The sequence below is a fragment of the Manis pentadactyla genome, chromosome 14 (genome assembly GCF_030020395.1).
Source record: "Manis pentadactyla isolate mManPen7 chromosome 14, mManPen7.hap1, whole genome shotgun sequence".
Taxonomy (NCBI): domain Eukaryota; kingdom Metazoa; phylum Chordata; class Mammalia; order Pholidota; family Manidae; genus Manis; species Manis pentadactyla.
In genome coordinates, this window is record NC_080032.1 from 6,196,681 (window position 1) to 6,216,467 (window position 19,787).

Genomic DNA, 19,787 nt, shown 5'->3' on the forward strand with positions numbered 1-19,787 from the left:
AATTAAGGTATATAATTATGATGGCATTTTATGCATCCATTAAAATTATAGCTTTGAAGAATTTATTATGATAGGGAGATGATCATGATAAAATGTCAAAAATATATATAACATACAAAGTTATATACTACATGTATTCATCTCCAAACTTAATAGTGTTTATCTTTGGAAGAGAAGACAATGAGTGTGTTTTTGTACTTTTTTATGCTTTTCCAAGTTTTCCACAACACATCTGTATAATTTTATAATCAACACAATTCTTTAAAATCTTTAATAATAAAGGGCGACATCCACTCTTAGGAATTTACCCTAAGAATGCAGCATCCCAATTTGAAAAAGACATATGCACCCCTATGTTTATCGCAGCACTATTTACAATAGCCAAGAAATGGAAGCAACCTAAGTGTCCATCAACAGATGAATGGATAAAGAAGATGTGGTACATATACACAATGGAATATTATTCAGCCATAAGAAGAAAACAAATCCTACCATTTGCAACAACGTGGATGGAGCTAGAGGGTATTATGTTCAGTGAAATAAGCCAGGCAGAGAAAGACAAGTACCAAATGATTTCACTCATCTGTGGAGCATAAGAACAAAGCAAAAACTGAAGGAACAAAACAGCAGCAGAATCACAGAACCCAAGAATGGACTAACAGTTACCAAAGGGAAAGGGACTGGGGAGGATGGGTGGGAAGGGAGGGATAAGGGGGGAAAAGGGGCATTACGATTAGCACACATAATGTAGGGGGGTGGGTACAGGGAAGACAGTATATACAGAGAAGACAAGTAATGATTCAATAGCATCTTACTGTGCTGATGGAAAGTGACTGTAATAGGGAATGTGGAGGGGACTTGATAATGGGGGAAATCTAGTAACCATAATGTTGTTCAAGTAACTGTACATTAACGATATCAAAATAAATAAATAAATAGATAATAAAGGGCAACAATTCCAGAGCTCTCTCAGATTCACTTGCAGGGTCTGAGGCCCGAGAACAAAGCATGCAGGGAAGTTTTTTGTTCACTGGGGACAATGTAGAAAACATATGAAAATGTCATTGAATGCTCACTGAAACTTTTGTTTTGTGCAATAGAAAATAGAAAATAGGAAATACATGGCCTGCTTACATGCCAACACCCAGTCTTCTGATGTTAGAGCTGGAATTACCTTAGAAATGATAAAGGTCAACCTTATCATTTCCAAAGGAAGTCAAAAATCATAGCCCAGAGGAAGAAAGTTATTCAAGTTTACACATCAGTTTGATGTTTACTTCCACACCCTTAGCAAAATAAGACAGCATGTGTACACTCAGAACCACTAACCAGAAGAGTCGAGAACTGCCTGATGCTGTGCGTGTCTTCCCAGCTTCACCATCAGGCAGCCAGTGGATTTGAGGAAGGAACCCTGTAATCCTCCCCAGTCTCTTTCCCTTTAGTAACTGTTAGTCCATTCTTGGGTTCTGTGATTCTGCTGCTGTTTTGTTCCTTCAGTTTTTTATTTGTTCTTATGCTCCGCAGATGAGTGAAATCATTTGATACTTGTCTTTCTCCGCCTGGCTTATTTCACTGAACATAATACCCTTCAGCTCCATCCATGCTGTTGCAAATGGTAGGATTTGTTTTCTTCTTATGGCTGAATAATATTCAATATTTCAAGTGTGATCAGTAATCACACTTGAAAGCATAATAATATGGTGTGGACCTCCTTCTAAGCACCCTGGAAGCCTTCCAAGCTAGTTCTACTCTTGGCTCTGCCAAAGGAAATTATGACCTTGAGCCAGTCACCTTACTGCCCCGAGCCTTAGTTTCCTCCACTACAACCCAAGGTTAAGAATTCTTCTTAGCCTACTGCACAAGGGTGTTCCCAGGCTTCAGTGAGGTGACAGATGTGAGAAACCTTTAAGAAAGTTTTGCCCCACAAAGGCATGCTATTCGGAAGAGAGATTGGTGTTGCTTTTACACGGCCCATGTTTTCAGGGAATGCTCTGAATTTCCTGAGAGAGACAGAGTGGTCGTTTCCTGAAAAAGACTCTTGGAAGGAGCTTGCTCTTCACAGCTCAAATGAAAAATGCACTCAGCTAATTTCAGGAAACTGCTTTCTTTGTTAATGAACCATGTAATACCCAGAATGTCCAGAGCTCCGGAGATGGCTTTCTGTTCCCAGTTTCTACTTTTTAACGAATGTTCCCAGGATATCCCAGGGCCTCCTCTTCACTCCTCTGGTCTGTGCTAAATGCCTCCCTTGAGGTATCCTCAGACAGTGGTTCTCAAACTTCAGCCTGCATCAGAATGTAGACTAAAAATACAGCACACCCAGTTAAATCTGAATTCCAGATAAACACATTTTTAGTAAAAGTATGTCCCAGTATGGCATGAAATATACAAAAAAAAAAAGCATTCGTTGTCTGAAATTCAGATTTAACTGGCCATCCTGCATTTTTATTGCTAAATCTGGTAACACGAACCAGAATCACCAGAGGATTTGTTGAACCACAGATGGTTGAGCCCCATCCCCTCAATTTTGATTCAGTAGGTCTGGGATGAGCTGGAAATTTTGCATTTCTAACAAGAGCACAAGTCTTGCTGATGCTGTAGATGTGAGTGCCACGCTTCTGAGAGCTCCGTCCTGCGATAGTAAGACAGGGGGAGAGAGTGACTAGCTTTTACAGGGTCTCCTTCAGGCCAAGTGTGGGACCAGGCCCTTCGGTCACTGTCTTACTTCATGCTGACAACAGTCTGTGATGTGGGGATGATACCCACCCTCATTTCTACAGATACGACTGAGGACCTGTGCAATGGCTCGGTCCGCCCAGGCTCTCAGGGCCACATTTGACCCAAGGGCCAGGAGGGAGGCCACAGCACCACGCTGCCTTTACTCCTTCTTCCCCAGACACACCCTGTTGAACTTCCCTGGAGGGGCCCAGTGGGAGCGACACCCCGCACCCCCCCCCCACCTCGCTGTAAATTCAGGAACAGCGTGTGCATGGCTGCAGCATGCTTATATTTCAGAGGCCTCCCTCATCCTCTGGGGAACTGCTCTTTTATCTGAATTAGTGTCTTGATTTCTTTGTAAAGTATCTTTTCATAGAGGAAGTTTAGAAAGATTTAATCTTTGACCCTTGCCATCTCTCAGGGATCACATTTCCTCAAGACTGAGACACCAAAGAAGGTGGGCCTCCTATATTCAAAGTATTTTATTTCTGAGACTCCAGTAAATATTTAGGCGCAGGCCTTGCTCCAGAGTCATCATCTGTTTACTCTCTGCCAGCTCACATCCCCCAGGGACAATGGTCACCTTTCATTCTTTATCTCATGAACCTCTCGCCTTGCTCCAAGAACCAAAAGGGCAGGAAATCGGGAAACCACTGCCAAAGCAGGCATTTCCCCCCCGACCAGGTGGTTGGCAGAAGGCAGGTGAGGTCCTCTTGCTGGCATTTACAGGTCAAGGAGGCTGGAGTCAGCCCTGTCACCAATCCAGACAGCCTCATCCTCAGGATGATACACATCTCAGGGTCCCTCACCTGAAGGGCCTGATCAATATGCACAATCTCTCCCTGATACTGGCCCCCTTTCAGTTCCTCAAGTATCCCAAGCCCTTGACCATTCTGTTCCTTCTGCTTAGATTGTGCTTCCTCCAATCTTCAGGTGGCTGCCTTTTGATCCTTTAGGTCTCAACCTAAATTCTCATTCTTCAGAAAGACCTTCCTTGACCCCCTTGTGCAGGTTGTAAAAGACGCCTTTCCTTCTTTCCCACCCTTGACTCAAATACATTTCAATCTCAACACTGTTGGAAAGAAAGACACAGGCCCAACATGGGGCTACTTCTAGGCCAAGTCGCCAAACCAAGGCTTAATACCTAACCCAATTACAGTTTCAACCTCCCTCCATAAATGTAGTCAGTCAGGGATTTCATGCTCAGTATCATCAGTAAGATAATCTGTCATGGGAGCCCCTCCATCTTCCCTAAAAGAAGGTGAAGTCATGTGCATTGGAAGACCCTCCACTCTTCCCCCTAAGAGGAAGTAACCTGGCCCGAGACAATCCCTTCTTTTCTGCTGCTAGTACCTTTCCCACTCCTGTGCATAAGAACCTTCCTCTTTGTACAATGCCTGGAGCCTCTCTCTGCTTGCTCGGGGGGATGGTGCCTGGTTCATTAATCACTTAACAGCGCCAAGTAGATCTTCAAATGTACTCGGATGCATTTTGTCTTTTAACAACACCATTACTGTAATTTCAGATGTATTTTGTAAGAATATATATCAATACACATGCACACACACTAATATATGCCGATACCCTAACACAGAATGTGGCACATAGTAGGTAATCGACATGTAAATGTAGGATGAAATAACAGCAATGCATAAATGGATAAATGATTGAATTCATAGTTTAAGAAGGAGGATTTGGAGATGAACTACAATAAAACCACTGATGATGATGATGATGATAAGAATAACCAATTTGGGTATTTATTGTATGCTGTTCTAAGAGAATCACACATATTAGCTAATTTAATCCTCAAAACAAAACGACAGTTAGGTAGGTGCTATGATCTCTATTTCACAGTTAAGGAGACAAAGGCACAGAGAGGTTAAATAGCCTCACCCAAAGCCACAAACCAGGAATGGGTGGGGCTGGGGCAAAAACAGGGCCGCCTGGCTCCAGAGTCCGCGCTCTCACCCCCGATTCCAAATCAGTTCCTTAGCACAAAGTTCACCCAAAAAGGAACATACAGCTGCAACTGGCTCAAAATGTGCCATGCCACTGATAGACAGGGGAAGCCCAGAACCATGTCCGACATGAATAACCCGAAGACTTCATCTTAGCTGACGGTTTCAGCACTCCTCTGACTTCAACCCCCTAGAAATACTGATTATAACTGACCTTTTCCTTATTCTGTCTACAGAAGTGTTCATGTGTTGAAAACGCTGGGAAGGCAGCCAGAGGGAAAGGAGAAACCAGGAGCTTAGGTACAAACCAGATAATGGGAACTTGGCTACACGCTAGTCAACTGATGCCTCGTTATTCAAAGATACATGGGTGGTGAGCAGCTGTGCATTAACTGCTCAGAGGGGACCAAGCCATGAAGAATGGGAGGGAGACGGTCCCGCAGGAAAGAGAGAAAGTCGGGGGAGAAGGAGAGAGGAGGAGGGCCGAGGGGAGGAAGAGAAGAGAGGAGGGGGAGGAGGTAGCTGGTTGTGGAAGAGGAAGAAGAAATAGAGAAGAAGAGAGGGATCAGGTCATTCAAAAGCAAGGCAGCAAAAGCGGGATGCTGAGCAAAAAACTCTCACCGCAAAGGAGATGCACATCTATGGGAACTGCCAAGTTTTGCAAAATCTTGACTCAACTGAGAAAAACCAAATGTTTGAGATAGTGAGGAAGCATGTCCACATCAGACTTTACTGACAGGTCCAATGGGTGCTGAAGTCAGGCACTCTGGTTGGGGCCAGGTTTTTTCCAGTTTTACTATCATGAGCCTGAAAAAAAAAAAAAGAACTAAAGAAAAAAATTTTCCTCTGTTCATAGGAACAGAAATGTGGAGCACCGCGGGAGGCGAGATCCGACCTGGACCCATCACCCTCCAAGCCTCCGGACTTCTTCCCCCCTACCCGGCGTGGCCACTGCATCGGGGAGCAGGATGCAGGCTGGGCTGGACCCCATCAACAAGGGGGTGCAGCGTGAGGATCTGGGTAGATGCCCCCACCCCCCTCCCACTGCTCTAATTCAGCACATATTTGTTAAGTGCCTGTGAGGTGCAAGGCTCCAGTCCAAGTGTTGGAAGAGATTTTATAAAAATTAAGGAAAGCACAGGCTTGGCACTGGGATGAATGAAAGCACATGTAGCTACTTTCAGGTGAAGCAATCAGAGCAGGAAGAGAGGGTCTCTTCCATCGAGGCTTATGAAGGTCAAGCACGTGTCTGTCTTCCGTCTCACATCTTCCTGAGCCTTGATCTCTTGGTGAGCTGTCTGCCCCCACGTGTCTATTCGCCAAATTCATGCTTTTCCTCTTCCATTCATGTGTTCCCACCTATGTCTTAGGCCTGCCAGGATCTTCCAGGACTCCTAACAGCCATGTCAGTAGCATCCTAAGTGATTGAACTTTGATCTATCATTAGGTTTTAGGGACTTAAATATAAAATCAGATACATTTTACTCAAAAGAGTCTAATAAGTTTAAGAAGCTTTCCTCTTGGGAAAAATTACTTTACTCAGGGTCTCTGGTCAGCCCTAAAGGAAAGAATTTCTTGTTTTTCACATTTATGGTTTACCTTTAGACCATACCTACTGATCTCATAAATTACTATCTCAAAGGATAAGAAGAAAGAGGCCTGGAGAACCAGAAGAACAGAGTCTTAGCTCTATCATTATCTTGTGTGAACTTGGGTAATCCGTGGGATTAATCATCATTCTTGCCAATCACTGAGGGTTCAGTCACATCAGTGATGTGATAGCCCTTCAAAAGGTTCCAGCTGAAAAAAGAACAAGAGCTAAACCTGAGAGTTTGCTGTGCGCCCAGCACTGTTCTGAGACTATGCATGTGTCTGCACAACAACCTCGAGTAAGTAATGTTATCTCCATTACAGAGATAACAGGTGTAAGGCACAGAGATATTTTGTAACTCAAACAGGTTTGCACAGCTAGTAAGGGGCACAGGCTGGATTTGAACCCAAGCAGCCGGACTCCACAGCCCAGGCCTGAACAAGAGGTCAACAAATGGGGGGTTATGGGCCAAATCTGACCCTCTACCTGGTTTTGTAAATAAAGTTTTATTAAAACACAGCCATGCCCATCCATTTATGTATGTCCGTGGCTGATTTCATGCCACAGCAGCAGAGCTGAGTTGTGACAGAGGTTGTATAGCTGACAAAGCCAGAACACTTGCTACCTGGCCCTTTACAGAGAAAGTTTGCCAACCCTTGCCCTAAACAACTGTGATATACTCCTCTGTGCTGATTAATGACAAAGGAAGGAAAAGCACTGTGGCCACTGAGAAACAGTCGTTTCATTTTCAAGACCCTCGGTGGTGTTGGACTGGCTAGCATGCCCACACCCATCTCCTCCGGGCTTGTTCCCTCAGCAGTGGTGTAGAATCCTAGAATTTCAGTCTTCGAAAAGCACTGGAGACCCTCATTGTGACTGCCTCCCATTACAGAGGAGACTGAGATACAGACAGGGTAACGCTTTTCTTGATGTCACAAAGCTGGCACAAGCCAAGTCCTTGGGTTCCACAGCAGTTCCCACTCACTTGGGAATGCTTCCTTCTGCACGGAAGGGGACTGTCTGTCAAAGGGTCGGCTCAGCCCCACTGGGCCCTGCTGCTCCCATGGGGCTGGCTCTGGTACGCGTGCCCAGAACAACGGTCCTCCCCGCGTCCTCCCCCGGGCTGCGTGCCTTCAGCCCAGCCTCTCTCACTAATTTCTGCTCCCACCAGCCAAGGAGTGGGGAAATCCCCCTTCAAGGCTCGCATTCCTGGTTTCACGTCTCCTACACCCCCAACTAATCACCACAACACAACACACAGGCAGCTGTTTGTTAAAGGGGCCAAAACACAGTGCCACGGGAAAAGGGACTCCTGGGCCACGAGCCAGCCCAGTTACAAAAGGCACAGCCTCACGGTTTCCTGTGATTCAGGCGGCCCGGCTTTCCGGGGGCGTGGCTCGGGTTTCGGGGCCTCCCGCCCGGCCCCTGCGTAAGCTGGCTCCTCTAATAACCGAGCTCCGCCCCCTCGCTGATGCTCACTTCTCTGCCAGGCCAAGGCGCGCCCGAGTTCTCTCTTGGCCTCATTAACCTTTTAGGAACGGGTCTTTTCCCAAAGGCCCTGGGTCTTCACCTGTTACAGGTCACAGTAGCTCCTCTCAAAGTCCCCTTCAGCCTCCAGGATGCCACCACCTGGCCTCTTCTCTGCCCCATCTCCTTTCAGATTTTACAAGCTCTGGTTTCCTCCTCCTTTCCCGGTGGCCGACTACCCAAGCCTTCCCAGCCTCGGGTGTGTGAATTCACAGTCAACTCAAGTCCCCCCTTTCTACCCTCCTCCAAGGACTCTCTTCCCAAAGACTCTGATGGCTCACTCCTCCTAAGGTGCAAAGCGTGGAAGGGGCAAAAGGTCCCGCTGGAGGGCTTCTGCCTCAAGAAACAGGCTGTGAGACGTCAGCTCCGGGGAACCTGTGGCCCGGTGCCTGCACACTGGAAAACTAATATTCCAGTTACAAATTTCAAGGCTGACAGATAGGCTTGAACGGATTTTCTGTTCTAACACAAAGAGAAATTTAGAAGCATAGCGTTTGACACAGTTTAAACTATTTTTCAATTCCCTTTCAATAAGGGAAAGTACTTAGATTTGTATTTTCTTACATGCTGTTTTCCTTGAACTCTTTCTTTTCAGTGTGTATTGCAACAGTGGTTTTAAACTATTTTAACTTTTAGAATGGAAATTATCATGCTTACTTTTCTTCTAAATTAACAGTTTTTAGATTTTGTAAGTCAGCAGAACCTTGTTCTCAAACATAATCTTAGCAGATTCCCCTTGTGTAAAATAAATAAAAGTTGGGCTACTGGGAAAGAGAGAGAAGGCAGCCTCTGAGGAATTGCTGCAGAGCCTAAGGGTTATAGTGAACATATTTTTTAAAACCACCACTTAAGAATATAATCCTGCTTTATGGAATCCAAGACACCGACTATTGTAAGACCTCCCATGTAGCACAAACAAAGAAAAAACATTGCAACTACAGCATGCCACTGCTTGATTATAACACACAAGCCAACTTCAGAGATGTTAAGATGTGGTTATTGCATAGCTGGATCTGATGATTTACAGTAGTATACGTAAATATACATACAAGCCATGTTCATTCACATGGTCAATCAGAAAGATAAATTTAAGTGAAACAGCAGCACTAGCTTCATGTAAACGCTAGCTTCCATTTCCTGAGCACTGCTAAGTGCTGTGTACCAGACAAATGCCACCTGGGGGGTTGCCTTGGCAATCCTGACCGTCCTTCCAGTTCTTAAGATTCTCATTTCCTGAGCACCATGCACAGCGCTTAGTGCTGCACCTGCATCATCCCATTTCATACTGACAAGAACCCTCCAGAGTAGTAGTATTCTATTTTATAGAGGTAGAAATTAAAACTCAGGGAGGTTCAATAACTTGCCTAAAGTCATACAGCTAGGAAATGTGGCAGGTTAGATATGCTGACTTCAAAGCCCACGCTCATGCTACCACAGAATTTTCTAGAATTAGAGCATTCTCCGAGTAGAGAGGGACTTAGAGGTTACTGTTTCCCCATTCAAGAACACCCCTTCCCAGCATCCCAACAGAGGGTGATGTTTTCAGTGTTTCTGATCTGAGAGATAAGAGTGAACCCAAACCAGTGATTATCAAACCTGCCTGAGCATTAAAAGCATCTGCGAGGCTTTACAAAATGCAGATTCTTCTTGCCCTCTTCTAAGGTTTTTTCTTTTTTATTTAGTAGGTCTGGAGTAAAGCCTAAGAATCTGTATTTTTAGAAAGCACACCCAGGTGATTCTGATAAGTGGGCAGGTTTTCACACCAATAATGTACTTGCATGAAGCTTTCAATGGAAACTATTGCTGGAGGAAGAAGAGTCAAATTTCAGCCTCATCAAGGAAGCAGTGGCTTCTGCACAAAAGAATGATGCCATGTTTCTCTGTTGGTTAGAATAATCCAATACTGAGTAAGGAAAACAATGCGCACAGAAAACCCCCCATGAACCACTGAACCCTACATTACCTGCTTTGGGTGACGCTAATTCCTCTCACCAAACAACTCAGCCCAGACCCAGGCACCATCAGGAAGAAAGGCACCATTACTGACTGGTTAAGATGCGATGTGTTCCCAGGCCTAGCCCAAAATAAATATTTCCTAAGGATGGTTCTACCCCATGCCCCTGCTCTCACACTGACTTCTCCAAGACCCAGAGATTGGAAGCTAAGGTCGTACCCCCAATAATCAGCCTGAGAAATTACATGAAGAGATAAGAGTTTACTGTCACAGTGGGGAGAAGGAGGAGAAAGGGGGACTGGATGGGAAGTGAAGCCAGAGGAGCTCCTGGCAGGCTTACTGCAGTGGGCACTGAGGTATCAGCTGGAGCGGAGGGTACACTGTTTTCAAAATAACTAAAGTAAACTTCAAGGTCCTATATATCCAATCCAGAAAAATCTCAAGTCCAGTAAGATTTCATGCCAGGCTTGGCTCTGAAATCTATAAAGTAACACTGTCTAATAGGACTTTCTATGATGATGGAAATGTTCTAGATCTCACTGTTCAATACAGTAGCCACCACCCACATGTAGCTATTAAGAGCTTGAAATATGGCTAATGTGACCAAGGAAAGAAATTTTTTTTTCTCTAATTTTTATTTCAATTTAAATAGTCAATATTTTGAGTGGCTACCATACTGGAAAGTGCAGTTCCAGAGGGATGACTTCAGGCTTGCCTTGAACTTTGTGATCAAAGCTGCCCATTTAGCACCAGTTTTTAGGAACGTGTCAAAGTCCAAAACGTGAGAAGACCAAATGTGTCAGGAGAGACCACCATGAGGGACCCATCACAGAAATCAGAAGCTGCCCAGTATTCCTGACCACCTTTAGGATAAAGCAGAAATGACTTTGGAAATAAAACAAACAAATGTGAAGATGCCAGTTACTAAAATCCATCCCCAAACACCCAATCAGCAGGCAATCGCACAATGTGGCATGACTTCCCCGTGACCTCTCTCAGTGCTGTGTACGTGGCGGTGACAGTCTTTACCTTCTTGTTATTCTTTCTCCAATCAACTCATAGCGGTCACTTTCCTCTCATTGTATGCATGCTTCGTTACCCCCACCTCTGCCTGCCAATCTTGCTTGTATCTTAAGTTCACGGAATTGCACACTTGGGTTACTTTGGTCAACCAGATTAGTTTGGTTGAGAACTCTGGAATGAAATGATCATTGGGCTGAACTGATAAACCAGCCAGAGCCCTCGTTGATAGGATGGAAGAGACCTCCCAGTTTCTCTTCCACCCATGCACACATCTTTTGATTGGGATAGTTCTGCTCATGTACAATTATCTGGGAAAAGACATCTCAAATACACTAAATACAAAATCCATCAAGAGATGAAAACTATAACTGAGAACAGCAGGGGCTCCACAAGTAGTTACTGTGGTTCTCTTGTGCATCAGGCACTGCTTTAGGCTCCCAAGGTAGGACAGATAAAGTCTCTCTTCCATGGGACTTTCATTAGCAAGAAGGCAGCAAAAGAGCTACTGCTCACTGAGCCTCCATGCCATAAAAAATCTCCCCGTAACACTCCTGGAAGGTAAATATTACCAGCCCCATTTTATACATACACATACCGAAGCTCAGATTTACTCAAGATCACCTCGGTCTGCGTGTTCTTTTTGCTTCTCCATGTGCCCACTTTAGGTGGTCTTTTCCTCCATTTATCCCCAGAAGGGATTCCATGCATTATTTAGTTGAAGGCTGTTTTGCTTAACACAAGAGAGGAAGGGGGACTGGGAAACCCGGTGAGCAGGAGGCCCATTACCAGGGGTCTAGGCAGGAGGAAAGATGACCACCACTGAGGCCAAGAGGGGCATGGTCTCCTGCAGGGAAGAGCACAGCGGAGCGAACAGTATTTCAGAGAACACTTACCGGCCACCACACCATGCTCCGTCCTGCCAGGAAGAAGCCACCGACAGTCCCACGGTTCGTGGAAAACATAGCCTGAGGAGGAAGGGTCAAACATTTAATAGAAAACTAGGACAGAGTGACCTTGCCAGAAGGACATACCCACCCCCGTAGTCTCTCACTTTCTTCTATTCACTTCACTTTCTGACACATGTCCACGTTCCTCACTCCACTGGAGCTCCAGATGAAGGAGGCGAGGACCTACAGCTGACAGACAAGGAGGCCGAGGCTCGGAAGGTTTGGACAGCCTGCCCTAGTGCTAGCTCTGGGGGGACGGAGAGAGGAAGGGAGAGAGACCCAGTAGGAATGCATGGTGTTCATACTAAATATTAGATAAAAGGCAATATTAAAACTCAGTTGAAAACTTTCCTCTCTGGGGACGTAAAGCGAAGCTTGCTGGAAACATGCCTTTTCAATATATTATGAATACTACAGAATGATTATTATTATGAATACAGAAGGAAGGGATTCCTTTTGACTGGGATGTCAGGGAAGGTTTCACAGAGGGGGCAGCATTTCAGCAAGTCTTGAAGAAAGAGTGGGATTTACTAGAGAAAAGAAGACATTTGAGATTGCAGGAACAGCACGAGTGATGGCCCAGAGGTAGAACCACCAGTGCAGAGAGGGTGGGAATGGTGAGTGGTGCTGTCTGGCGAAGGGGCCGAGGTGAATCTGGGGAGAGTGGGGAGAAGCGGGAGCAGCCTGCAGACCCTCAAACGCCGGGCTAAAAAGTGTAGACTTTATTGATAGGCAGTGCAGAACCACTGAAGGTCTATGAGGGGAAGCATGACAGGCGTTACCAGGAAATGACCGCCAGCCCCTCTCGCAGCCCCCGTGGAATGCTGCCTCTGAATCTTCAGCTTATTGCAGGTGCAGCTCAGCCAGAGCCCAGACTCCCAGCATGGAACAGGAATACTGTGTCTTCCCTCACCTCTTTCCCTGTCCCTCCCTCCATGTCCATGGCCTCCCTTTAGTAGATGCTTGCTAATCTCCCTGAAAATGCTCAAGGCTGATGATGACTTAGCCCTGGCAGAGGTGTTTGTGTTTTCATAGGTGACCCTTGGGGCCAAAAAGCATCATCAGTTCAAGTCAACCTCTGATGGTGGCATTTCAGGCTCTTAGAAACTCGCCGTCCGTTCAACAAGCATGTCTGCTCCAGGGAGCACCTTGCTGGGCGCTCAGACTGCACAGAGGTACTGGACTTAGTCCTTTAGGGAGCAGGGCTGTTCACGCATCCAATCAACACAGATCCGTTGAACACGTCTGTGTGCTGGGCAGAGCCAGGGAAGCACTGCTCAGATCTTTCTGGACTCCTGGAGGGTCCTCCCTCCCGTAGGACATACTCTCTATACCCCTGAAGTGGTTTTCCTGGGAATAGCAAGAGAACGTACAACCCAAGGAGGAGAGAAGGTAGCTAGGGCTGAAACTACATAAGTTTCAAGGACTCGGGCTCTGCCTGTTGGCCAGAGAAAGGCCATTCTGAAGGTCATTATAAAGTCAAAGCAGTTTGATACTCCCAGGCAGGGTTGGAGGGACAGGAATAAGTGCATTTGGGGCCCAGACACATTTTCAAGTTGGTCTCAGAAATTAAGAGCTTAGAGGAAGAATGGGAGGGCAGAGACTAGAGTGGAGGGCTGGATACTTCAGGAAAGATGGTGGATGGATAAAAGGCAAGGAGAAGTGTATGTATTGGACCTTTTGCTCTTCAGAATGTCCATCCCCTCATCTCTGCAAACCCACCCGTTGCATATCCATCCTTCAAGGCCCCCAAACGCCATCTTGCCCATGAAACCTCGCCTGACACTTCCCCACAGAAGCCTCCTCCTCCTTTACGGCTCCCAACTCTTCCCAGATAAATGATCCCTCTCTCCTATGAACGCTTAGAGGACTCCATATATAGCTCATTCATGGCCTTACAATTTCTTTACTTTGCGTTACCATATTACACAGTCTTTCCAGCTTTACTGAGGTATATTTGACAAAAATTACATATATTTAAAGTATACAATGTGAGGTTTTGAAATACATATTCATTGCCAGGGGCTGAGAGTGGGGGAAATGGAGAGATGTTGGTCAAAAGGTACAAAGTTTCAATTGTAAGATGGATAAGTTCTGGAAATCAACTATAGTTAATAATACTGTATTGTATAGTTAAATTTGCTAAGTTAGTAGATCTTGAGTGTTCTCACCACCAAAAAAACAAAAATGTAACCATGTGAGGTGATGTTAATTAGCTTGATTGTGATAATCATTTTACAAAATTTTAATCTCCCATAATACTTAATATAATGCTTTGTGCATGGTGCACATTCAACAAAAAGTTGCATGAATGGGTTTCTCAGTGCCCCTCCCCCTTATCCCACCCTGAACACTCTTAGAAATGAGCAACTCCCCCTCCAGGCAGGCATTCTGCAGTCTGCTGGCAACACTGAGTAGGTGCTTCCTGAGGCATGCATTGCAGGGCATGCATTGCAGCTGAGGTAATCCTGCCTCCTTCCTTCCCACTGTTCACTCCCTGCAATGGGAAGGCATTGACTCTGCAAAGAAGGGATGCTCAAAGGAAAGCTCTAAGATTCCAGACCCCACTTTATAAAGCATGGCACTAAATTTGCCTGTCCACCCTACAAAGAAGAGAATGATTTCACAATTGCAACCTTCAAGGGCAAAAGAAGTGCAATTGTTCACCCACGGTTTTTTTCTCAATGGAAAAAATACATTATCATTGAGCAAATGGAAGGCACTTCAGACCTTTGTTTGATGCTTAAGAAATGGTGTATTGTCGGGCCTGGAGGAGAAAAGACTCAGGGGTGGCCTGTTGTCTGATACGTAAAATGAGACAGACTTGCTCGGCGCAGCCTGTGTAAGGGTCAACCAGACATAACAGGAGAGGCCCCAGGAGTCAGACCTGAGCTCCGAACCAGCAAGAATTTCTTCACCATCAGAGCACGCCAGAGATGGAAACAGCACCAATGGGGAGGGCTGCCCTGAAAGTCCTCTAGTGAAGTATGGAGAACTTGTCAAGATGATTGTGTCGAGTGGTTTATAGAAGAGACTCAAGCATAAGATGAAGAGGGTTGACCTGGATAAAGTTTAGGCCCCTCCCTTGCTGAAAAAAATGTAAGGAAAGGAGGGATTCAGCACCCCCAGAACACTGTCACAGTGATGCAAGTGGTGGTAAGGACCATGGAGAGCGTATTTGTAGCAAGAAGAGCATCCTAAGGAGGGGAACGGTGGGATAGGGGAACCAGCTCTGCGTTGGGCATCATAAGTCCTGGGTTCTAGTTCCAACTCTGATTCTGCTTCATCCGAGTGAATTCTGGTCACCCAGCCTGATACTCATCCCTAAAATGGGAAGGCTGGGCTTCCCCTAGGTGCCATTGCTACTCAGGAATCCAGTGAGGCTCTTAGATGCAAATAATTGCAGAAGGCAGGGATCAGTAATTTTTTTCTGGAAAGAGAAAGAACCAGATAGTAAATATATTAAACTTGGTGGGATACACATGATCTCCACCACATATTCTTGTTTTTAACAACAACTTTAATGTATAAAAACCATTTTTAATTTGTGGGCCATACAAAACCAGGCTGTGGGCCAGATTGGGACCATAGGCCATAGTTTAATTACCCCTGGCAAAACAGGTTTCAGGATAGCGTAATGAAATCTTCCAGAAAGAGTAAAGTCAGAGATTCAACCTAAGAAAATCCAAAATCCCCCAAGAAACAGAGAGGTGATGAAAGAAAAGTAGAAATAGACACTGATGAAGTAGTAAGCACAAGCCCAAATATGACCAGATGAGGCAGCTTTGGAAGAGCATAAAATAGAACAAAATCATGTTGGAAGTGATGGGAATGTTAGCTGAAGATGCCTTTTCTAAACTGAGGACGCACAATGGGCCTGGACTGTTCTGTCTGTACAATCCAGGGATCACACAGGAGCCAGGACGCCTATGCCCGAACTAGCCGCTCCTGATCCGCCAATAGGAAAAGAGGAATGTGAGCTGGAAGAAATCTAGCCCGTTAAGTGATCAGGGTCCAGAGGCACTGACTAATGGGGGACGATTACATGTAGACAAATACTAGCAGGCTCATTAAGTAGCATTTAACAGGACAAGTGATACTGATTCACAGATATCTGAAAAGTGTAAACATCATAAGCAGCAGGAGAAGCAGGGCTAAAATGAGATTGGTTAGGGGAACGGAGATTATCAGTGATTGTCCAGCAACAGGCTGTGCAGCACAGCTAGCAAATGATGGGTTCACGTCTTGGCTGCAGCACTTATGGGCTGGGAAGTGGGGGAGGAAGGAAGGCAGGAAAAGCGGTAAAGTGCTTGGAAAAGTCCTGTGGAAAACCAAGAGTCAAGGACCTGAATTCCAGGATCATTTCCACACATGCAGCCTTAGGCCTATCACAGCCACAGGGGCTTCCATTCCCTCTCTGTGAATGGGGATTAGCTTTCCTGCCCTCCTGTTCTTGTGGCTTTTTGTGAGGATGCCCTACCCAGCTGACTACTTCTGCACATTTATGTAAAAGGGTGAAAATAATTCACAGCCTGGCTCACACCCTGGAGGGCAAATAATAATAGTAGTTTAAAAGATGCCTGGAGGTCATAGAGAGCTTTCAGAGCCACCTCTGCAGATCCTCACAACAACACTAGAGAGTCGTAAGAATCAGTAAGATTGTACCTATTTTACAACTGAATAAACTGAGGCTGAGGCAGTTTACCCAAAGTGGCATGGCTGGAACCATGTGACAGCCAGTAGTAAACCTGGAAGTCCCGGCTCCTAACTGGACACTTCTGGGAGCCAGGAGTACTGGGGAAGAGTCAGCCACCCTGACACCTCGTGCCACTTGGGGAGGCTTGCGGTCACGTCTGGTTTCCACAGTTACTTTATAAAGAAATCAACCTTTCCTTTATCCCTAAAAAAAGCTCTATGGCCATGGAAGGGTTAATGCCCACCCTCCTCTCCTGTAAGTCAAAAGCATCAACCACCCACTGCCACCACACCTCCTGGCCTGCCAGCCCCATGAAAGCCTTCGAGAGTGGCTGGAGTATATGCACAGTTAAAACGCCTCATCTTCTAGCTGCTGGGTGTGCCAGAGTCTGTCGCAGAGAACTTTCCAAGTCCCAAGCTGCTAAGAACAAGTTCCTCTGGTTCGGTGTGTCACCCGAGTCCCTAAGGGAAGCCCCACGCATTTCCCTCTGCCCAGCACCACCCCGTGCGCCAGCCTGCCTTCTCCTCCACCCGCTTCCCCAGCTCTCACTCCCTGCAGCCCCTGGGACCCCCCGCAGGAGGCCTCCGGACCAGCCGCTCCCAGGAGGGGGACACGGGGACACCAGGCAGCCCCCTCGGCCCTGGGCTGCCCCAGGGAACCTGCGGTGGGCAGAGGCTGCGTCCTTCCTGCATTGCTTCCTTTCCGCCTGAAACTGGGTGACCGGGAGGCGGGACGGCAGGAACCGCCTGGGTGCCCTCCTCCCAGGCCCGGGGACCCTCCCGCAGCCCAGGCCAGCCCGCTCCTGCCTGCCCGCGGACGCCAGCCTCTCCGGCCCCTCTGCCCCGTCCCCGCTCACAGTCCCCGAGCGCCCCGCGGGCCTCCCCCGCACGCCGCTCACTTCTGCCCATCCCCGTGGAGCCCCTCACCTCACACTGCCCCCTGAGCCCCCCCCCCCAGCGCTTCCGAGTCATGTCCACTCCCCTCCACGGCCCTGAAGACCACCCTCTCCTCCCCGCAGCCCACCGAGGCTGTCGGTCCTCTTGCGCCCCGTCGTCCCCGTCCCTCCCGGGGGTCCTTGCCCCTCAGCCCCAAGTCCAGGGCCCCCACATACCCAGAGCCCTACAACCATCACAATCACGAAGTAGACGACGATGACGGAGATGTCGGCGGCATTGCGGATGCGCTCGTAGGGCGCAAGGGGCGCGGCGGTGGCGGCGGTCCCGGGGCTCCAGGTGCTACTGTCCATGGCGGCAGCACGGACGCGTCCCTCCCGCCCAGGCCGCGTGCCCCTTATACGGCCCCTGGGTTAATGATCAGCCCTGGGGGAGGGCATCGAGAGGTCTGGGCAGCCAGACGCGACTGCGGGGCCCCTGCGCTGCGCCGTCGGGGAGCGGCTCTGGGCGCGGAGCGCTGAAGGAGCGGCAGGCCGAGCGGCTGGCGGGGCGGTGCAGGCCGGGCAGGTAAGGGCCGTCCCGTGAGCGGGGAGGGGCCAGCCAGCGGGTGGTGCCCGCCTGGCACAAAGGCCCTCTGTGCTGCCACAGCAAGCACCCTGGTCTCTCCAGCCATGCCCCACCCGGGGCAAGGGAGCTGCTCCATTGAGGAACCAGGCTGCCTGGGGCCAGGGGCTTCCTAGCATCAGGTCACCTGCCCCCTGCCCCCTGCCCTTGGATCAGTACCACGCCCTCTCCAGGTGCAAAACGGGTGCAACGCTGCTCCCAGGAATCAGCCAAGGTCTTGGTCTCAGCGGAGAACATTCTGAAGAGGACCAGGATTGGCTGGGTGTTGCTGGAAGAAATTCAGCACAATCACACTCTCCGCCGCAGAGATGACCACCCACCTTTCTGACTCCCCTCTATTGCCTGCACCCCCGAAAGGCAATGCTACCCCCACTGTAAGTAGGAGTAACTGAGACTGGGAGAAGGGACGCCTCTGGGAGCTGTTTCCCTGCCCTGTACCTCGCCCAATAGTGTGATTTGGGGCCCTGCGAAGGCGAGTGGAGGAAAGATACTAGAGAGGCTCCCTTCCAAGGAGCTCCTCAACCACCGACCCTTCCTGGGGGCTCAGCTTGCCCACTTAGAAACACATGCGGAAGCTGACAATCAGGCCTCAGAGCAGGAAGGGCTGAGAGAGGGGGCATGACTCACCCAGGGTCACACGGCGGGCCAGGGACAGCGGCGGTCTTGCGGCACAGGCCAGGGCAGGCCCACTTCAGGGGAGGCCCGGGAGGCCGCAGAGCACGGGGGCACCTTGCTCAAGTGATGAAAACAGGGAGGGGGAAGGACCACAGAAACCCTGGCAGGAATCTGTTCTGCCTCAGGCCCTCCCTGCCCACCACCGAACAACCATCTGCCACTGGAATGCTAGCAGCCTGTTCCTTTGCACCTTGTGGCCTCAAAGGTCCGCTCCCGGCACCCTTGTCAGCACCTGTTCTTCCCATTGAGGCTGCGGTCCGAGAACTGTCACTTGGAAAGCATCCCTGTAGGTCTTCCCCATTTTCCCCCAATCCCCAGAACTGCAAACTGTATAATGCCATGTCCAGGGCCCATCATGATCCTGAACACAAGGAACAGGAATTCCTCCCCTAGAAGCAGGGGCTTTTTGCTGTGAATGCCTCCCAAGACTCAGAGCTCGAGCCACATGCCTTCCGTTCATGTCCATTGGTTCATTCACCAGGCTTTGTGCACAGCTACGCTCAGGGAACTTGCAGTCTGGTCCGGAAGTGAGCCCACTCACAGGTAAGTCCAGCTCTGAGCTACCAGCTGCAGGCAGCCGGTCAGCACCAAGTTCCAATAGTGAAGTCTGTGGAAACGAGCAAAACCAACAAGTGAACAGGAAGGAGGACTGGAACTGCGAAGGACCTCAAAGGAGGGAAAGAGCTGTCCTTGGATCTTCCTAGGACAGCAGAACATGGATGGCCAGAGAAGGAAAAGATGGGGTCCTACTTTTAAAAAGGCAGGTGCTCATAGAGTCACAGCTAAACCTTTTTGTCGGGAGAAGAGCACACATTCAAATGCCTCTGAGGTTGTGGAACTAATATAAACTACTATCTACAGACAGCAGAGGGGGACCCAGGATATGAAGGCTGATGGCTCATCACTGGGTGGACATCACCCTGTCTCCTCTTCTCTGCCTCCCTGACCACATTGCCCACCCGTCCAGGTCCCACAGGAGTCCCATCCACTCCTGCAGCCTGGGGGTTCCTTCCCATCAGGCCCCAAATGTGCAGTGTCCACATCTCACTGGTCACCTTGGCAAGGAACTGCATGATGGCATGGCCAGCTCCTGAACGCCAGTCACACAGTAAAATCAACAGCCCACGTGCAGAGGACGTGAGTTTGGGAAGCTGACTGGGGAGGACACTCACACGACT

At 48.2% G+C, this 19,787-nt stretch overlaps 1 protein-coding gene across 1 annotated transcript in view; it reads right to left on the minus strand.

Moving 5' to 3' along the window:
* Positions 1-17,861, minus strand: part of SLC5A1 (solute carrier family 5 member 1) — a 57,192-nt gene extending 39,331 nt beyond the window's left edge. Inside the window, exons 1-2 of the mRNA XM_057491375.1 lie at positions 17,529-17,861; positions 11,668-11,739 (exon numbers count right to left, since the gene is read on the minus strand). Coding sequence (XP_057347358.1) covers positions 11,668-11,739; positions 17,529-17,663 — 207 coding nt within the window. The 5' untranslated portion in view covers positions 17,664-17,861. The remainder of the gene's footprint in view (positions 1-11,667; positions 11,740-17,528) is intronic.
* Positions 17,862-19,787: the final 1,926 nt, after the last annotated feature.